Source organism: Bombina bombina, chromosome 3 (assembly GCF_027579735.1).
Source record: "Bombina bombina isolate aBomBom1 chromosome 3, aBomBom1.pri, whole genome shotgun sequence".
In the NCBI taxonomy this organism is placed as follows: domain Eukaryota; kingdom Metazoa; phylum Chordata; class Amphibia; order Anura; family Bombinatoridae; genus Bombina; species Bombina bombina.
This window is the reverse complement of record NC_069501.1, coordinates 103,449,417-103,467,639: the sequence shown is the minus strand read 5'-3', so window position 1 is coordinate 103,467,639 and position 18,223 is coordinate 103,449,417. Positions and strand designations below refer to the sequence as shown.

General features: G+C 40.3%; 1 protein-coding gene across 1 annotated transcript in view; it reads left to right on the top strand.

Annotated features, from left to right (window-relative positions):
- Positions 1 to 18,223, top strand: part of DOP1B (DOP1 leucine zipper like protein B) — a 593,629-nt gene that overhangs the window by 489,185 nt on the left and 86,221 nt on the right. The window contains exon 29 of the mRNA XM_053705165.1: positions 17,677 to 17,823. Within this exon, the coding sequence (XP_053561140.1) occupies positions 17,677 to 17,823 (147 nt within the window). The remainder of the gene's footprint in view (positions 1 to 17,676; positions 17,824 to 18,223) is intronic.

Genomic DNA, 18,223 nt, shown 5'->3' with positions numbered 1-18,223 from the left:
TCCTGGTGTTGTGGTAGGCACCTCAGTGCTGCTGAGGTGTTGAGGTTGTCAAACTTTAGATTTTTTTTTATAACATTTTTTGATTTTAGGTTTCTCTTAAAGTGACAGTTGTTTATTTTTTTCCTGGGGCTGATTTTTCTTAGCTATGGACATGGATAATGATGATATTGTTTTTAATAAATGTTTATTATGTTTAGAGGCACAAATTGTTTCTCCTTTGCAATTTTGTACTACTTGTTTAGCTAGAATGCTACAATGTAAAGAAAAATGATTGCCTTATGAGCCTAATATCTCTCAGGATGATGCTGTTCAGGCAATGCTGCAGCCTTCTCCTCAAACGTCCCAAGCCTCTATGGCATCACATGCAGTGCCCTGCGGTTCCTCTCAACCTCCTGTTGGGGTATATTTGCCTGCAGATTTCGCTAAACAGATATCTTCTGCGGTATCTGAAGCTTTATCTGCCTTTCCTGTTTTAGGAAAATTAAACACTTAATAGATTGTAAAGTGCCTGTTTCAGCAGATACTATACAGGTCGATCTTCCTCATAACTCTAGGGAGGATGTTACCTCAGTTCCTTCTGAGGGTGAAATCTCTGATTCTGAAAGTGTTAATTTTTTTGTCTGAAGTGGAAGAAGTAAGCTTTAGGTTTAAGCTTGAACACCTTCATGTTTTGGTTTTGACTACTTTGGATGATTCTGACTCTCCTGTTGTAATTAACCCTAAGAAATCTAGTAAGCTTAATGGATTCTATGATGTCTCTTCCTCTATGAAAGTGTTTCCTGTTCCAGATCGTGTGATGGAGATTATTGTGCAGGAATGGGAAAGACCAGGGATTCCTTTCTCCCCGTCTTAAGTTTTTAAGAAGATGGTTCCTGTTGCTGAATCCATTAAGGATTTTTGGCGCACGGTGCCTAAAGTAGAAGAGGCTATTACTTCTCTGGCTAAGAAAACTACAATCCCTATAGAGGATAGTTGCTCTTTTAAGGATCCAATGGCTAAGAAGCTGGAGGTATATTTGAAGAAGATGTATGTGCATCTTCAATGGCAATCCACAGTTTGTATTGCCACAGTGACAAGTGCAGCATCTTATTGGTGCGATGCTTTGTCTGAATCTATTTTAGAGGAAACTTCGTTGGAGGAAATTCAGGATAGGATTAAGGCTCTTATGCTAGCCAATTCTTTAATTTCTGATGCTAACATGCAAGTTATTAAATTAGGGGCCAAGCTGTCTGGTTTCTCTGTCTTGGCTCGCAGGGTTTTGTGGCTTAAGTCTTGGTCAGCTGATGTTTCCTCCAAGTCTAAGCTTTTGGCGCTTCCTTACTTTGGGCCTGGACTAGCAGAAATAATATCTGATATTATGGGTGGAAAAGGATCTTTTCTACCGAAAGACAAGAAGATTAGATTTAAGGGACGTCAAAGTAATTTTCGTTCGTTTTGTAATTTCAAAGGTCAGGAGCCTTCCGCTTTCAAACAGGAGAAATCCAAGTCCTCTTGGAGACCAAGTGAGTCCTGGAACAAGGGGAAGCAATCTAAGAAACCCTCAGCTGAGTCTAAGTCAGTATGATGGGTCGGCCCTCGGTCCGGAGTCGGATCAAGTGGGGGGGCAAACTTTCCCTATTTTATCAGGAGTGGTTTTGAGATGTCCCAGATCATTGGGCTGTGGGCATTGTTTCTCAGGGTTACAAAATAGAATTCAATTTTCTCCCTCCCAGGGGCAGGTTTCACCTCTCAAGGTTATCTGCAAATCAGGTAAAACGAGAGGCATTCTTGAACTGCGTTCAGGATCTTTTCTCTCTGGGAGTGATTGTTCCAGTAAAGGAACAGGGTCTAGGATTCTATTCAAATCTGTATGTAGTTCCCAAGAAAGAGGGAACTTTTCATCCCATTTTAGACCTAAAGTGTTTCAACAAGTTTCTCAGGGTGCCGTCCTTCAAAATGGAGACCATTCGGTCCATTCTTCCTTTTGTCCAGGAAGGTCAGTTCATGACGACCATAGACCTGAAGGGCGCATATCTTCATGTCCCTGTTCACAGGCATCATCACAAATGTCTGAGATTTGCTTTTCTAGATAAACATTTTCAGTTTGTGGCTCTTCTGTTTGGCCTTGCTACAGCTCCCAGAATTTTTTCCAAGGTTCTGGGTGCTCTTTTGGCAGTGATCAGGTCTCAGGGAATTGCAGTGGCGTCTTACTTAGACAACATTTTAATTCAAGTGCCATCTTTTTAACAAGCAAGCTCCCATACAGAGATCTTGTTGTCTTTTCTACGTTCCCACGGATGGAAAGGGAATCTGGGAAAGAGTTCCCTTGTTCCAGCTACAAGGGTGGTGATCTTAGGGACTATAATAGATTCCCTATCTATGAAGATTTTTCTGACACAAGTCAGGAAATCCAAAGTTCTCTCTGCCTGCCTCTCTCTTCAGTCTACTGTTCGGCCATCTGTAGCCCAATGTATGGAAGTAATTGGGTTGATGGACGCTTCCATGGACATCATTCCCTTTGCTCGATTCCATTTGAGAGCTCTGCAATTATGCATGCTCAAGCAATGGACCACGCAGGATCTGGTATGTAGACCTAGTGAACATGTCATCTCTGCCTCCTTGGAGGTTGCCTCTGAAGAAGGATCTTCTATCTCAGGGTCCTTTTTTCCATCCAAATCTCGTTTCTCTGAAACTGACTGCTTGGAGATTGAACGCTTAGTTTTGTTTAAGCATGGTTTAGAGTCGGTCATTGAGACCATGATTCAAACTTGCAAGCCTGTTACTTTGAAAAATTACCATAAGGTATGGCGTAAATACCTTTTATTGGTGTGAAGCTAAGGGCTACTCTTGGTGTAGTGTTTGGATTCCTAGAATTTTGTCTTTTTTCCAGTAAGGTCTGGAGAAGGGGTTTTCAGTCAGTACTCTGAAAGGTCAGATTTCTCCTTTATCTTTTCTGTTGCATAAACGTTTGGCGATTGTGCCAGGTGTTCAATCTTTTTGTCAGGCCTTAGTCAGAATCAGGCCTGTGTTTAAGTCGGTTACTCCTCCTTGGAGTCTTAACCTTTTTCTTAAAGGATACTGAATCCACATTTTTTCTTTTGTGATTCAGATAGAGCATGCAGTTTTAAGCAACTTTCTAATTTACTCCTATTATCAATTTTTCTTTGTTCTCTTGCTATCTTTATTTGAAAAAGAAATCCCAGAACCCTGGACAGCACTTATTTATTGGTGGATGAATTTATCCACCAATCAGCAAGAACAGCCCAGGTTGTTCATCAAAAATGGACCGGCATCTAAACTTACATTCTTGCTTTTCAAATAAAAATACCAAGAGAATGAAGAACATTTGATAATAGGAGTAAATTAGAAAGTTGCTAAAAAATGCATGCTCTATCTGAATCATGAAAGAAAACATTTTGGTTCAGTGTCCCTTTAAGGTTTTACAGCAGGCTCCGTTTGAGCCAATGCATTCCATAGATATTAAATTATCTTGGAAGGTTTTGTTTCTTGTTGCTATTTCTTCTGCAAGGAGAGTTTCAGAACTCTCGGCTTTGGAGTATGAATCTCCTTACCTTATCTTTCATGCGGATAAGGTGGTCCTGCGTACTGGGTTGTGTTTTCTTCCTAAGGTGGTTTCAGCTAGGAATATTAATCAGGAAGTTGTTGTTGCTTCTCTCTCTCCCAATCCTCCTTCTCATAAGGAGCATCTGTTGCACAACTAAGATGTAGTGCGTGCTTTAAAATTCTATTTTCAGGTAACTAAGGGTTTTCGCCTGTCTTCTACTCTTTTTGTTTGTTTCTCGGGAAAGCGTAAGGGTCAGAAGGCTACTGCTACTTCTCTTTCCTTTTGGTTGAGAAGTATAATTTGTTTTGCTTACGAGACTGCTGGACAGCAGCCTCCTGAGAGAGTTACAGCTCATTCCACTAAGGCTGTCTCGTATTCTTGGGCTTTCAAAATTGAAGCATTTGTGGAACATATTTGCAACGCTGCAACTTGGTCCTCTCTGCACACTTTTTCAAAATTTTATAAATTTGATACTTTTGCCTCGACTGAGGCCTCTTTTGGGAGGAAGGTTCTTCAAGCGGTGGTGCCTTCTGTTTAGGTCCACCTGTCTTTTCCCTCCCTAGTCATCTGTGTTCTCTAGCTTGGGTATTGGTTCCCACTAGTAATTGATGACGTTGTGGACTCACCATATCACCATATCATAGGAAAGATAGTCCACAACCCCACCCTTATATTTAAGACGGTTATTTTTTACTAACCCGCAGGCACCTCTACACCTTTGTGTTATTCCTTTTTTAATTTCCCTTTGGTCGATGGCTGGGGATTATGGGTAGGGGAGTGATACTTAACAGCTTTGCTGTGGTGCTCTTTGATGCCTCCTGCTGGCAAGGAGAGATATTCCCACTAGTAATTGATGACATTGTGGACTCACCATATACGGAAATAAATACATTTATCAGGTAATCATAAATTTAGTTTTTTCTCACACATAATAGTTGACTCTTTGGGAGACTTTTTATCTAAGTAGCAGGATAAACACTTTCATATCTCAACAAACTGTTTCTATTGCTCTCTTTCCTATACAAGTCAAGCCTCTTAGTTCTATCATCCTTTATCTCTGTGGTATCTAGAAAATCAATAGTCTCCTCACTGTATGTTATTTTAAACTTAATATGTTGGGTGGAAATATTCAAATCCTCTACAAACAACAATAAGGAGTCTTATATTCGTCCGTCCCCCCATACACCAAAAATATAATTTATGTACTGAAGCCGTATCGCAAAAACAGCTCATGAGTGTATACAAACTTCTTCTCATACATACTTATAAAGATATTGGCATATGTGGGGTGACCGTTATCTTTAATATATGACATAGATTGTGTGTCAGGGTGCCAGGAATCAGACTGAGATGAGAAGTGCAAAAATAATCACACCTTTATTAATAGCACAAAATAATAAAAAGTCCGCAAGTCAAATAACAAGCTAGGAATCAAAACCAGAGCTGGTAGTCAGACGAGCCGGAATCAGGAACAAGGAGAACAGCAGAGTCAGGAACAAGCCAGGGATCAGGAACCAGGAAGGACGTCAGACAGCCATGTAATACACAGGAGCTCTCACAAACAGGTATGAGACGACGCAAGGGCAAAGCATACTGAACAGAGGCCCTTTAAATAATAAGTGATGACATCACAATTCTAAGACTGCATCCTGTCTCACACGGATGATGTACACCAGTCTGGCCATAAAAGGAAGTGCAGGAAATGAGCAGCATCACACAGTATGCACCAGACAGCAAGAGAGGTGAGCACATGTCAAACAAAACAGGGAAAAAACCCTGACAGTACCCTCCTCTCAACGAACCCCTCCCTCGCGGGAGGACAAAAGGCTTATTGGGGAAACGGGCATGGAAGGCACGGAGGAGGGCGGAAGCATGAACATCAGAGGAGGGAACCCATGAACGCTCCTCCGGATCGTAGCCCTCCAGTGAACCAAATACTGTACACGGCCCCTGGACATACTAGAATCAATAATGCTGCTGACCTCATACTCCTCTTGGTTGTCAACAAAGATAGGACGGGGACAAGGCTACACAGTGGTAAACAGATTACAAACCAATGGTTTCAAGAGGGAGACATGAAAAACATTGGAGATGCGCATTGCAGGAGGAAGGTCAAGAGCGTTGGCCACAGGATTGACACGTCGGAGTATTCGAAAATGACCAACATAACGGGGAGCCATTTTATTTGAAGGCACACAAAGATTTAAGTTGCGGGAGGACAGCCAAACTCTCTCACCAACCTGGTAGGAAGGCTCTGGCAGACGCCTACGATCAGCCTGGAACTTTTGGTGCTGCATAGAACGATTAAGGCAATCCTGAATCTGCACCCACGTGGAACAGAGTTGCTGGAGATGCTCTTCCAAAGCCGGAATACCCTGAGACATGAATGAATCGGGCAACAAGGATGGTTGAAACCCATAATTTGCCATGAACGGGGATAACTTGGAGGAAGCATTAATAGCACTATTACAAGCAAACTCTGCCCAAGGTAACAGTTCAGACCAATTATTGTGGTGATCTGAGACATAGCAACGGAGGAACTGTTCCACAGCTTGATTAGACCGTTCCGCAGCCCCATTAGATTGAGGGTGATATGCCGAGGAGAAGGAAAGCTGGATCCCCATTTGAGCACAAAAGGAACGCCAAAATCTGGAGACAAACTGGCTACCCCGGTCCGACACTATCTCCTTGGGTAACCCATGTAAACTAAAGATCTCCCGGGCAAAAATTGAAGCAAGCTCCTGAGCGGTAGGCAAATTGTTCAAGGGAATGCAATGTGACATTTTAGAAAAACGGTCAACCACCATAAGGATAACAGTATTGCCATTGGAAACAGGGAGCTCGACAATGAAGTCCATGGAAAGATGTGTCCAAGGACGCTCACCATTAGCAATAAGTTGAAGAAGACCCACAGGAAGACGTCGAGGAGTCTTATTCTGTGCACAAACTGAGCAGGAGGCAATATATGCAGCAACATCAGAACGAAGACCTGGCCACCAGAATTGTCGAGTGACAGACCAAATAATTTGGTTCTTGCCTGGGTGACCTGCGGCTTTAGGATAGTGGTAAGTGTGCAAAAGTTTAGTTCGAAGATTCTCAGGAACAAAACACTTACCACTAGGTTTCTCAGGAGGTGCATTGGTTTGTGCAGCCAGGATCTCCTCCCCCAAGGGAGAAGTCAAATTAGTACGTATGGTAGCCAAAATATGGTCAGGAGGTATAACTGGAGTAGGTACTTCCTCCTTGGACAGAGGGGAAAATTGTCGAGAGAGGTCATCAGCCCTAACATTCTTACTACCAGGCAGGTAGGAGACCACATAATTAAACCGAGACAAAAATAGCGCCTACCTGGCCTGTCTGGGCGACAAACATTTTGCTTCAGATAGATAAGTTAAATTCTTGTGGTCAGTAAGAATGAGCACTGGCACGCTAGTACCCTCGAGAAGATGCCTCCATTCCTTGAGTGCCAAAATTATGGCCAGTAATTCCCTGTCACCAATTTCATAATTGCAGAACTGGAGTGGCAGCAAAGGCAGTCTTAAGACTATCAAAGGCCTTAATGGCAGTAGGTGACCAATGGAGTGGATCATTCTCTTTACGGGTGAAGTCTGTGATAGGTTTGACCAAGGAAGAAAAGTTTTTAATAACTTTCTATAGTAATTGGCGAACCCCAAAAAACGTTGAATAGACCGAAGACCAACTGAGCGAGGCCACTGCAGAACTGCAGTTAACTTGTCAGGATCCATGGAGAACCCTGCAACAGAGATAACATAACCTAGGAAGGTTACTTGAGTCTGATGGAACTCATATTTCTCGAGTTTACAAAACAGGCCGTTCTCACGTAGTCTCTGAAGAACTCGTGTAACATCAGAACGATGAACCTCAAGTGTGGGTGAGTGTATTAGGATGTCATCTAAATACACCACAACACACTGTTGCAACATATCTCGTAGGACATCATTAATAAATTCCTGGAAAACAGCAGGAGCATTACATAGGCCAAAGGGCATCACAGGATACTCATAATGCCCGCTCCTGGTGTTAAATGCTGTTTTCCGTTTGTGGCCCTTCTTGATCCTAACGAGATTGTACGCTCCTCTCAAATCAAGTTTAGTAAAGACCGTAGCTCCCTTGAGGCAGTCAAAGAGTTCCGTAATGAGCGGAATAGGGTAAGCATTCTTAATGGTAAGATGATTAAGACCCCTATAATCGATGCATGTTCTTAACTCGCCACCCTTTTTCTTCACAAAGAAGAAGCCAGCCCCTGCAGGAGAGCAGGATTTGCGGATGATCCCCCGCGACAGAGCATCGGCAACATACTCCTCCATAGCACAATTCTCCGCAACAGACAGAGGGTAAACCCGGCCCGAGGAGGAATGGCTCCGGGTTGCAGGTCTATGGCACAATCATAAGATCGGTGAGGAGGCAACGTACCGGCACGCACCTTGTCAAAAACGTCTAGGAACTCTTGGTACTCCTCTGGCAATTGAGATACCGAAGAAGTGCACAAGACTTTAACTGGTTTCCGAAGGCAAGTGTAAATACATTGTGGAGACCACAACAAAATTTCGGACCTACGCCAGTCGCGACTGGGATTGTGCTTTTGGAGCCAGGGATAACCTAGAACAACCGGAAAATGCGAAGAGTTTATCAGCTGGAACTAGAGGTTTTCAAAATGGAGAGCCCCAACAGCCATGGATAACGGAGCGGTTTCATGATTAACGAGTGCGGGCTGAAGGGACCTGCCATCAATGGCCTCAATAGCAAGCGGAACGGACCGAGGCAAAACAGGAATGGAGGGCTTTGATACAAAAGCACTGTCATTGAAATAGCCTGCAGCACCGGAGTCAACAAGAGCCTGGGTTACTATGGAGGAGTCCACCCAGGAAAGAACAACTGTGACCAAAGGTTTCTCCTTTAGCGGTTCCGGGGACAAGGATAAACCACCCAAGGTCTGCCCCCGATAGGACCTTAGGTGTGAGCGTTTCCCGGCCGTGTGGGACAAGACTTCAAAAGGTGGCCCTGTAACCCACAATAGAGGCAGAGCCCCTCCTTCCTCCTAAAGGCCCTCTCCGCCGCAGAGAGATGCGTGAATCCCAACTGCATCGGCTCAGCTGTACCTGGTGACTCGGGACCAGGAGGCATGGGAGGAGAGGGAGGCATAGGTGGGAACGAACACGTAGGAGACAACGGAACAGGAGGCTTCCGCAAGCGCTTCTTGAAAGAGGGCCTCTCACTTAGTCTGATGTCAATTAGAATCAAAAAAGACACCAATGCCTCGAGATCTTCGGGTAAATCTCTGGCAGCAACGTCGTCTTTAATCGCATCAGAGAGCCCATGAAATAAGGCGGCAACAAGGGCTTCATTGTTCCAACCTACCTCTGTGGCAAGCGTACGGAACTCAATGGTATACTGAGCAACAGATCTTGTACCTTGCTGAATGGACATGAGTCGTTTAGCAGCAGAGGAGGAGCGAGCCGGAACATCAAATACCCTTCAAAAGGAGGCCACAAATTCAGGGTAATTTGAAATCACAGGTTTATTTGTCTCCCACAAGGGATTAGCCCAGGCAAGAGCTGTGTCAGAGAGTAACGAGATGAGAAATCCCACCTTAGCTCTGTCATAGGGAAGCGCCTGAGGTAACATCTCAAAGTAAATGCCCACCTGGTTCAAAAACCCTCTGCACTGATTAGGACCGCCTCCATAATGCTGAGGTAGAGGTGCAGAACCGGACATGCTCCTGGTAGGACTAGGTGCAGCAGCAGAAACAGGAGCAGCCATAACTTGCGGGACACTTTGGTCCAAATGTGCTGTGCGAGTCAGCAGGGTTTGCAGGGCTAGTGCAAATTGATCCAAGCGGTGATCCTGTTCATCCATCCTGGAAATTATGGCAGGTAAAGGTGGATTATTAGCACCATCAGGATTCATGGCCCTTAATGTCAGGGTGCCAGGAATCAGACTGAGACGAGAAGTGCAAAAATAATCACACCTTTATTAATAGCAAAAAATAATAAAAAGTCCACAAGTCAAATAACAAGCCAGGAATCAAAACCAGAGCTGGTAGTCATACGAGCCGAGTCAGGAGCCAAATCGAGTAGTCAGACGAGCCGGAATCAGGAACAAGGAGAACAGCAGAGTCAGGAACAAGCCAGGGTTCAGGAACCAGGAAGGACGTCAGACAGCCAGGTAATACACAGGAGCTTTTACAAACAGGTCTGACACAACGCAAGGGCAAAGCATACTGAACAGAGGCCCTTTAAATATAAGTGATGACATCACAATTCTGAGACTGCATCCTGTCTCACACGGATGATGTACACCAGTCTGGCCATAAAAGGAAGTGCAGGAAATGAGCAGCATCACACAGTATGCACCAGACAGCAAGAGAGGTGAGTAAAATGGCTGCCAGCCGCACATGGCAAACAAAACAGGGAAAAAACTCTAAATAAACAGTCATTCGTAAGTATAGAACTAGTCCTCGCCACTATGGGCGTCCTGGAGGGAATTTTTTTATCCTTTATGGAGTTTGGGAAGTGTGTAGAAAATGGTATTGTAAAAGATTCAGGATCCAGGAACTTCCTATTGTGTTAACAAATCATTCCTGAATGCCCTGTCTACACACTTAACAAGTTCCCTTTTAATATAAAAAGGGGTCCTTAGATAGAGGTTTAAAAACCTATGTATCATCCTGCTAGTTTTTAATTTATTTTACATAATATGACCTGTCCATTTTCTTAAGTTTCCCATAGATTAGTTTTGTCTTCCTTTTTTATTTCCCTGGGATATTTGACATTGATACATTATATAGTTGTTTACTGTACAGTCCTGGCCAAAAGTTTTTAGAATGACAAAAATTTTAATTTTCACAAAGTCTGCTCTTAAGTGTTTTTTTTAGATCTTTTTTCTGATGTTACTATGGTATACGGAAGTATAATTACAAGCATTTCATAAGTGGCAAAGGCTATTAATGACAACAATTACATTAAGTTTATGCAAAGAGTCAATAGTTAACCCTTCTTTTTCAAGACCTCTGCAATTCGTCCTGGCATGCTGTCAATCAACTTCTGGGTCAAATCCTAACTGATTGCAGCACATTCTTGCATAATCAATGCTTGGAGTTTGTCAGAATTTGTGTATTGGGGGGGGGGGGTTGTTCACCCACCTCTTGAGGATTGACCACAAGTTCTCAATGGGATTAAGGTCTGGGGAGTTTCCTTGCTATGGACCCAAAATTTCGATATTTTGTTCTCCAAACCACTTAATTATCACTTTTGCATTATGGCAAGGTGCTCCATCATGCTGAAAAAGGCATTGTTTGTCACCAAACTGTTCTTGGATGATTGGGAGACGTTGCTCTTGGAGGATGTTTTTGTACCATTCTTTATTCATGGCTGTGTTTTTAGGCAAAATTGTGTGTGAGCCCACTCCCTTGGCTGAGAAGCAACCCCACACATGAATGGTCTTGGGATGCTTTACTGCTGGCATGATACAGGACTGATGGTAGTGTTTACCTTTTCTTCTCCGGACATGTTTTTTTCCCGGATGCCCCAAACAATCGGAAAGGGGATTCATCAGAGAAAATGACTTTACCCCAGTCCTCAGCAGTCCAATCCCTGTACCTTTTGCAGAATATCAGTCTGTCCCTGATGTTTTTCTTAGAGAGAAGTGGCTTCTTTGCTGCCCTTCTTGACACCAGGCCATCCTACAAAAGTCTTTGCCTCACTGTGCGTGCAGATGCACTCACACCTACCTGCTGCCATTCCTGAGCAAGCTCTACACTGGTGGTGCCCAGATCCCGCAGCTGAATCAACTTTAGGAGACGGTCCTGGCACTTGCTAGACTTCCTTGGGCTCCCTGAAGCCTTCTTCACAACAATTGATCCTCCCTCCTTGAAGTTCTTGATGATCCAATAAATTGTTGATTTAGGTGCATTTAGTAGTAGCAATATTCTTGCCTGTGAATCCACTTTTTGTGCAAAGCAATGATGACTGCACGTGTTTCCTTTCAGGTAACCATGGTTAACAGAAGAAGAACAATGATTTCAAACATCACCCTCTTTTTTTATTGCTTCCAGTCTGTTATTCTAACTCAATCAGCATGACAGAGTGGTCTCCAGCCTTGTCCTCGTCAACACTGACACCTGTGTTAACGAGAGAATCACTGACATGATGTCAGCTGGTCCTTTTGTGGCAGGGCTGAAATGCAGTGGAAATGTGTTTTTTTTAGGGATTAAGTTCATTTTCATGACAAAAATTGACGTTTCTATTAATTGCAATGTATATGATCATGTGAATATGATAGTGAAAGACAGCACCTATTTTCCTTTTTGGGGCACGGGAAAAGGGTTAGCCAGACCCCAATATATATCCAAGAAAAAGTATTTTTCCAGCCACCAGTTAAACTTTAAAAAGACCTTTATTCGTTTCTTACAGGGTCCATCATATCAACAACAACGTTTCAAACCTATGCCAGGTTCTTAATCATGTCTACTGAATAGTATACAGGTGTGTCTTTTATACCTGTCCAATTTTTATCAGATTGCACAATAGTGCCATCTTGTGGTTAAAATTTAAAATTACATGTGACAAATTATCTAAAGGAATTTACTATTAATTCTTATATTTTAAGTTGGTTTCTTCATTACTTATATATGTTTGTCACATGGAAATTTAAAACCAAATTTATATACATATAATTAAAACCTATACACATTATAGTATCAGAATCAAACATGCTGCTACAGGTATATGCTATCATAGTCAAAAAAATAATGACCATTCAAAATCTTTATTTAAGCCTTCAGGTATCATTGTGTTTAATCTGTTTATCCAAAACATCTCCCTTCTTTTAAGCATCTGGTCTCTGTCACCTCCCCTCCTGGGTCTGTCAACTTGTTCAATGACTTGAAATCTAAGTTGACTGATGTTGTGACCCATGGAGAGGAAGTGACAGGAAACAGGAGCCTCCATATTTTTGTTTCTAATGTTAGATTTATGTTCTGTGATTCTTGTTCTTACTTCCCTACTCGTTTCTCCTATATAAATCCTGGCACACGGACATTTGATGAGATAAATAGCATATGTGCTTCTACATGTTAGATATTTCTTTATTCATTTCTCCACACTAAAAGGCATGACAGAGACACCAGTAACAAGCAAGACTGATGCTAAGAAAAAGGACATTAAGTTTAATGATCCTAAAACATTTGGTATTAAAGGCAAAAGTAAATTCAACCCACCAACACAACATAGTGTAGCCACATTTGCAAAATTAGTCCAAAAAGAAGTAAAAAATCTTTTAAAGAGAAACAAAAAGAGAGAACTAGTGCACATTGATAGGAAGCAACAAGATACCATTAACAAGCTAAAGAATAACAATGAAATCATAATAAAGGAAGCGGATAAGGGCGGAGCAGTGGTGCTATTAAATAAAATTGATTATGTGAAAGAGATACAGAGGCAACTCAATGACACCACAGTATATGAAGCCTTGATTAGAGATCCCACAATTCAAATAGGGAAAGAAATAGAACACATCACCAATGCAGCAGTCAAAAATGGTATTATTACAAATGAATTCAAAGAATGTCTCATTGAAAAAAACCCAGTAAGACCAGTTATATACATCTCACCAAAAATACACAAAGATAAATATCAACCACCAGGACGCCCAATAGTGGCAGGAGTTAATTCCATTTTTTCAAAAATTGCAATATTTTTAGACAAAGTATTACAGCCGTATCTATTAGACACTTCTTCATATTTGAAAGACACTAATGACTTTCTTGCTAAATTAAAAGACATTGGACAGATTGGAGATAAATGCATATTGTATACATTAGATGTCACTAGCTTATATACATCAATCAAACACACCAGTGGCATTGAAGCAGTAACTAACACATTAAAAACTAACAACAAATATAATGAAGATGAAATACAATTCCTAATAGATCTATTATCCGTCATATTATACCACAATTATTTTTTATTTCAAGACACTTTTTTTCTACAAAAGCAAGGCACTGCAATGGGCTCCAGTGTAGCCCCAACATATGCCAACATTTTTATGTCCCACATAGAAGAGAAATTCATATATTCACATCCATTATTTTTAAAATATGGTGCAGCATGGTGGAGATTTGTGGATGACATATTTGGCATATGGTGGGGAGACACTGGTAGCCTACTGCAATTTGTTCAACACCTTAACACATCAGTAGCTGGGCTCAAATTTACACTCAATATGGAGGAAACAGGAGTAGCATTCTTAGACACTTTTGTATATAAAGAACAAGGCTTCTTAAAAACTGACTTGTATGTGAAACCCACAGATAAAAATAAAGTATTACAATATGACAGTTTCCATTCAAAAAGAACAATAGAAGCAATACCCCAAGGTCAATTTAAAAGAGTAAAAAGAATAGTGACTGATGAAAGGAGATGTGACATAAGACTAAATGAAATGGCAGATAAATTCAAAAGAAGAGGGTATCCAGAAGATCTAATTACAAAACAGTTGGAATACTTCAAAAATAAAGAAACTGATAACACTAAAAACAAAACAAAAGAAAACAGAATGATATTTGTTACCCAATACAACTCCCTAGGAACAAAAATATCACATATCATAAATAGACACTGGCACATACTGAGAGACTGTAATCCCCAAGTGGAGGACTTCAAACATATTCCTATGGTAGCTTATAAGAAAACCAAAAATTTGAGAGATGAATTAGTAAGGGCAGATATAGGTAGTAATAGGAAGACTTTACAAACAACAATGGGATCAGATAATAGAGGGTGTTATCCCTGCCTTCATTGCAGTCACTGTAGTTCAATAATAAAAGGGAAAGATTTTTTTCACCCCATTAAGGGAACCAAATACCCTATAAAGAAATATCTAACATGTAGAAGCACATATGCTATTTATCTCATCAAATGTCCGTGTGCCAGGATTTATATAGGAGAAACGAGTAGGGAAGTAAGAACAAGAATCACAGAACATAAATCTAACATTAGAAACAAAAATATGGAGGCTCCTGTTTCCTGTCACTTCCTCTCCATGGGTCACAACATCAGTCAACTTAGATTTCAAGTCATTGAACAAGTTGACAGACCCAGGAGGGGAGGTGACAGAGACCAGATGCTTAAAAGAAGGGAGATGTTTTGGATAAACAGATTAAACACAATGATACCTGAAGGCTTAAATAAAGATTTTGAATGGTCATTATTTTTTTGACTATGATAGCATATACCTGTAGCAGCATGTTTGATTCTGATACTATAATGTGTATAGGTTTTAATTATATGTATATAAATTTGGTTTTAAATTTCCATGTGACAAACATATATAAGTAATGAAGAAACCAACTTAAAATATAAGAATTAATAGTAAATTCCTTTAGATAATTTGTCACATGTAATTTTAAATTTTAACCACAAGATGGCACTATTGTGCAATCTGATAAAAATTGGACAGGTATAAAAGACACACCTGTATACTATTCAGTAGACATGATTAAGAACCTGGCATAGGTTTGAAACGTTGTTGTTGATATGATGGACCCTGTAAGAAACGAATAAAGGTCTTTTTAAAGTTTAACTGGTGGCTGGAAAAATACTTTTTCTTGAATGTATATGATCACTCTTCATAGCATTCTGGAGTATATGCAAATTGCCATCATAAAAACTGAGGCTGCAGACTTTTTGAAAATTAATATTTGTGTCACTTCCAAAACCTTTGGCCAGGACTGCAATTCTATATATACTAAATAATATGTGTGAATAGGCCCTATTGATAAGTCAGCTATTATTCTGGTAACCACTAGATGGAGCTATGAATTAATTTTAATATACAGTATATGTTATAGGTAATGAAAAGGTTAATCTACAGCTTTATGGATTATTGGCTCCACCCAGTTAGGGTTTAAAAAGTGTGTTTTTCGTGCATCTTGTATACAACATGATTAAGGTCGGTTGGACTGAAACGTGATATGTTTTTATAATGATGTTCCAATAAACAATTATTGTTATACTTTAAGTGCTGCTCCTTTGGATATACTTTGTTTGGTGTGAGTGCAGGGCCCTCTAGCGTGCACCCATATTTGCAAAGGTGCTGGACATTTGATTTATACATTGGGGCCTATCTATCAAGCTCCGAATAAGCGTATTGCTCTCCGCATTCAGCGAGGTCTTGCGGACCTGATCCGCACTGTCGGATCAGGTCCGCAAGAACTTTGTTAAATAGAGGCCATTGTCTGTAAAATTAGAAGTGCTTTACGCTTGCGAGTGATACTTTCTTTTTTTTTTTTTTTTTACTTATTTTCTTAGAGATATCACACTATATGGTGCTATTTATCTGTACTACTACAAAGACTCTATATTAAAGTGATGGTAAACTATATCCCCTTTATAAAAACAGATCCGGAATGTTAGTTATATTTTAGATTGAGTTTAATTCATCAGTTGAATTAATCTCCGTTGCCCATTTTAAAAGTCAGTTTTTCTGTGAGCTTAAAGGGATTCTAAACCCAATTTGTTTTCTTTCATGATTCAGATAGAGCATGAGATTTTAAGCACCTTTCTAATTTATTCCTATTATCAATTTTTCTTTGTTCTCATGCTATCTTGATTTGAAAAAGCAGTACTGTAAGCTTTAGACCATTTTTTGTTCCGCACCTGGGTAGCACTTGCTGATTTGTGGCTAAATGTAGCAAACCAATCAGCAAGCTCTACCAAGGTGCTGAACTAAAAATGGGCCGGCCACTAAACTTTTATTACTGCTTTTTCAAATCAAGATAACATGAGAACAAAGAAAAATTGATAATAGGAGTAAATTAGAAAGTTGCTTAAAATTGCATGCTCTATCTGAATCATCAAAGAAAAATGTGGGGTTAGTATCCCTTTAATGTTTGAATTGTTGTCCAATCAGCTATGGTGCTTGTTAAATTAAATTGCACTCAAGCGAACACATTTACTTTCAACCTGTAATATGCGCAATACTTTCAACGCCAGCAAACACCCATTGAAAAACCCCTTAGCGGACCACTCGGAATCTAGCTCATAGATGGCTGGCATCTTTTTCCTTTGGTCATTACATTTATGCCATCTCATGGCAAACTGGTTCAGTCTAATAAGCTATAAGACCAATTAGGGGACAACTGACTTCTCCAGCTGCTTCATCAATGTCATATTGTATTATATACTATGGCATTATTGTACGTGTAATTAATGTAATTAAAGAAAATTGTACACAATTACTTAGCTTTTTTTTGTTTTATTTTTTACCTTGGACAACCTTATTTTTAAATTCATGTGACATCCATACTTTAAATTACTTCACAGGAATCTTTAAAGGGCCATGCAGTCCTGAGAAGAAAGTGGCAATGATAAAATAAGCACCGCTAGTTGCATAACCCAGCTGTGCAACTGCTGCTGCTGATAGGATCAGCGTCTGTTTTTGTTTATGACCAGCAGTGCTCTGTGCGTCCCAATCAGCACTTTAACTATGTGTTTAACAAATTTGTGATGGTTAATTACGTGGAGTTAGGGGTTGCTATTGATAAGATGACCTGCTGTAATGAATTAGAGCATGCAATTTTATCGCAATAATAGCCCTTTAATAAATATTACTAATAATAATGCTAATTTGTTTTAACTAATAAATAACTAATAATAATAAATAAATGCAGCTCAATATAAAGATGGATAGCATGAGACATTTTGGATATTTTTGCAATGAATCCTAATTGTGTGACATCCTTAGTTGTGAGCTATGGCACTGCCGATTGGTCCTACATGCTAGAGTCACTGTCATGAGAACCTATGTATAAGCAGGTTGTGTTCCCTAATAGTAAGGATTAAACTGTGGCTCCCATTCTAGTTAGTCCAATTTTTTCATTGAAAAGCAGTGTCTGGCCTCTAGAAACAAGACTATTCTTTTCAATAAAGTAGCAAGAGATTTTTCTGTACTGTACTGCTGTTTTAATCCATTAAAATACTGCAATTCACATGTGAACATCTGTAGTTTAGCAGCCTTGCAACATAGTCTAAGAAATAATTTAAGTACACGCAGATGTGGTTTGCCATCAACTCCTTTGTCACTGAATATGTTTCTGATGACTCCTCTAGTGCATACAATGCTCCTAGTTTCCGTGCCGGTGCCCAGCTGCTCAGCAGTCTCAGTGGATACGCCTACACAAAGAGAGCTTGGAAGAAGGACGTATTTGATTTATATATGGACCCTGGCTTTTTCCAGATGGACAATTCCTGTATACAGTAAGTAGACTGCATAGAAATATTTCTTTGGCTCCTCTGAGTAATGGTTCTTTTTTACAGATTGTTGTTTTTTAACTTGCAGAAGTGCCAATAGGGGTTGGCAAAGCAGTGCACAGATTTAATTGTGTTACTGCACATAACTAGACAGGTAAACATGCAGAATCACATTCTTTGTATTACATCTTGTGGTTATAGGTTCAGAGTAGTACAAACAATTTGTCAGTGGTTGACATGAAATATTCCTTTTGGGAAAGTGACAAATAAAATTAATCGTTATGGCCTCTAAGTTTTAGATTGGACAAGCATTTTCTAGCATAGAAATATATTTTGTTATTTAATGTTATTCATTAATGCATTAGGCCATTCATATTATTCTCCAAAGGCCATTTTATGCTGTTCT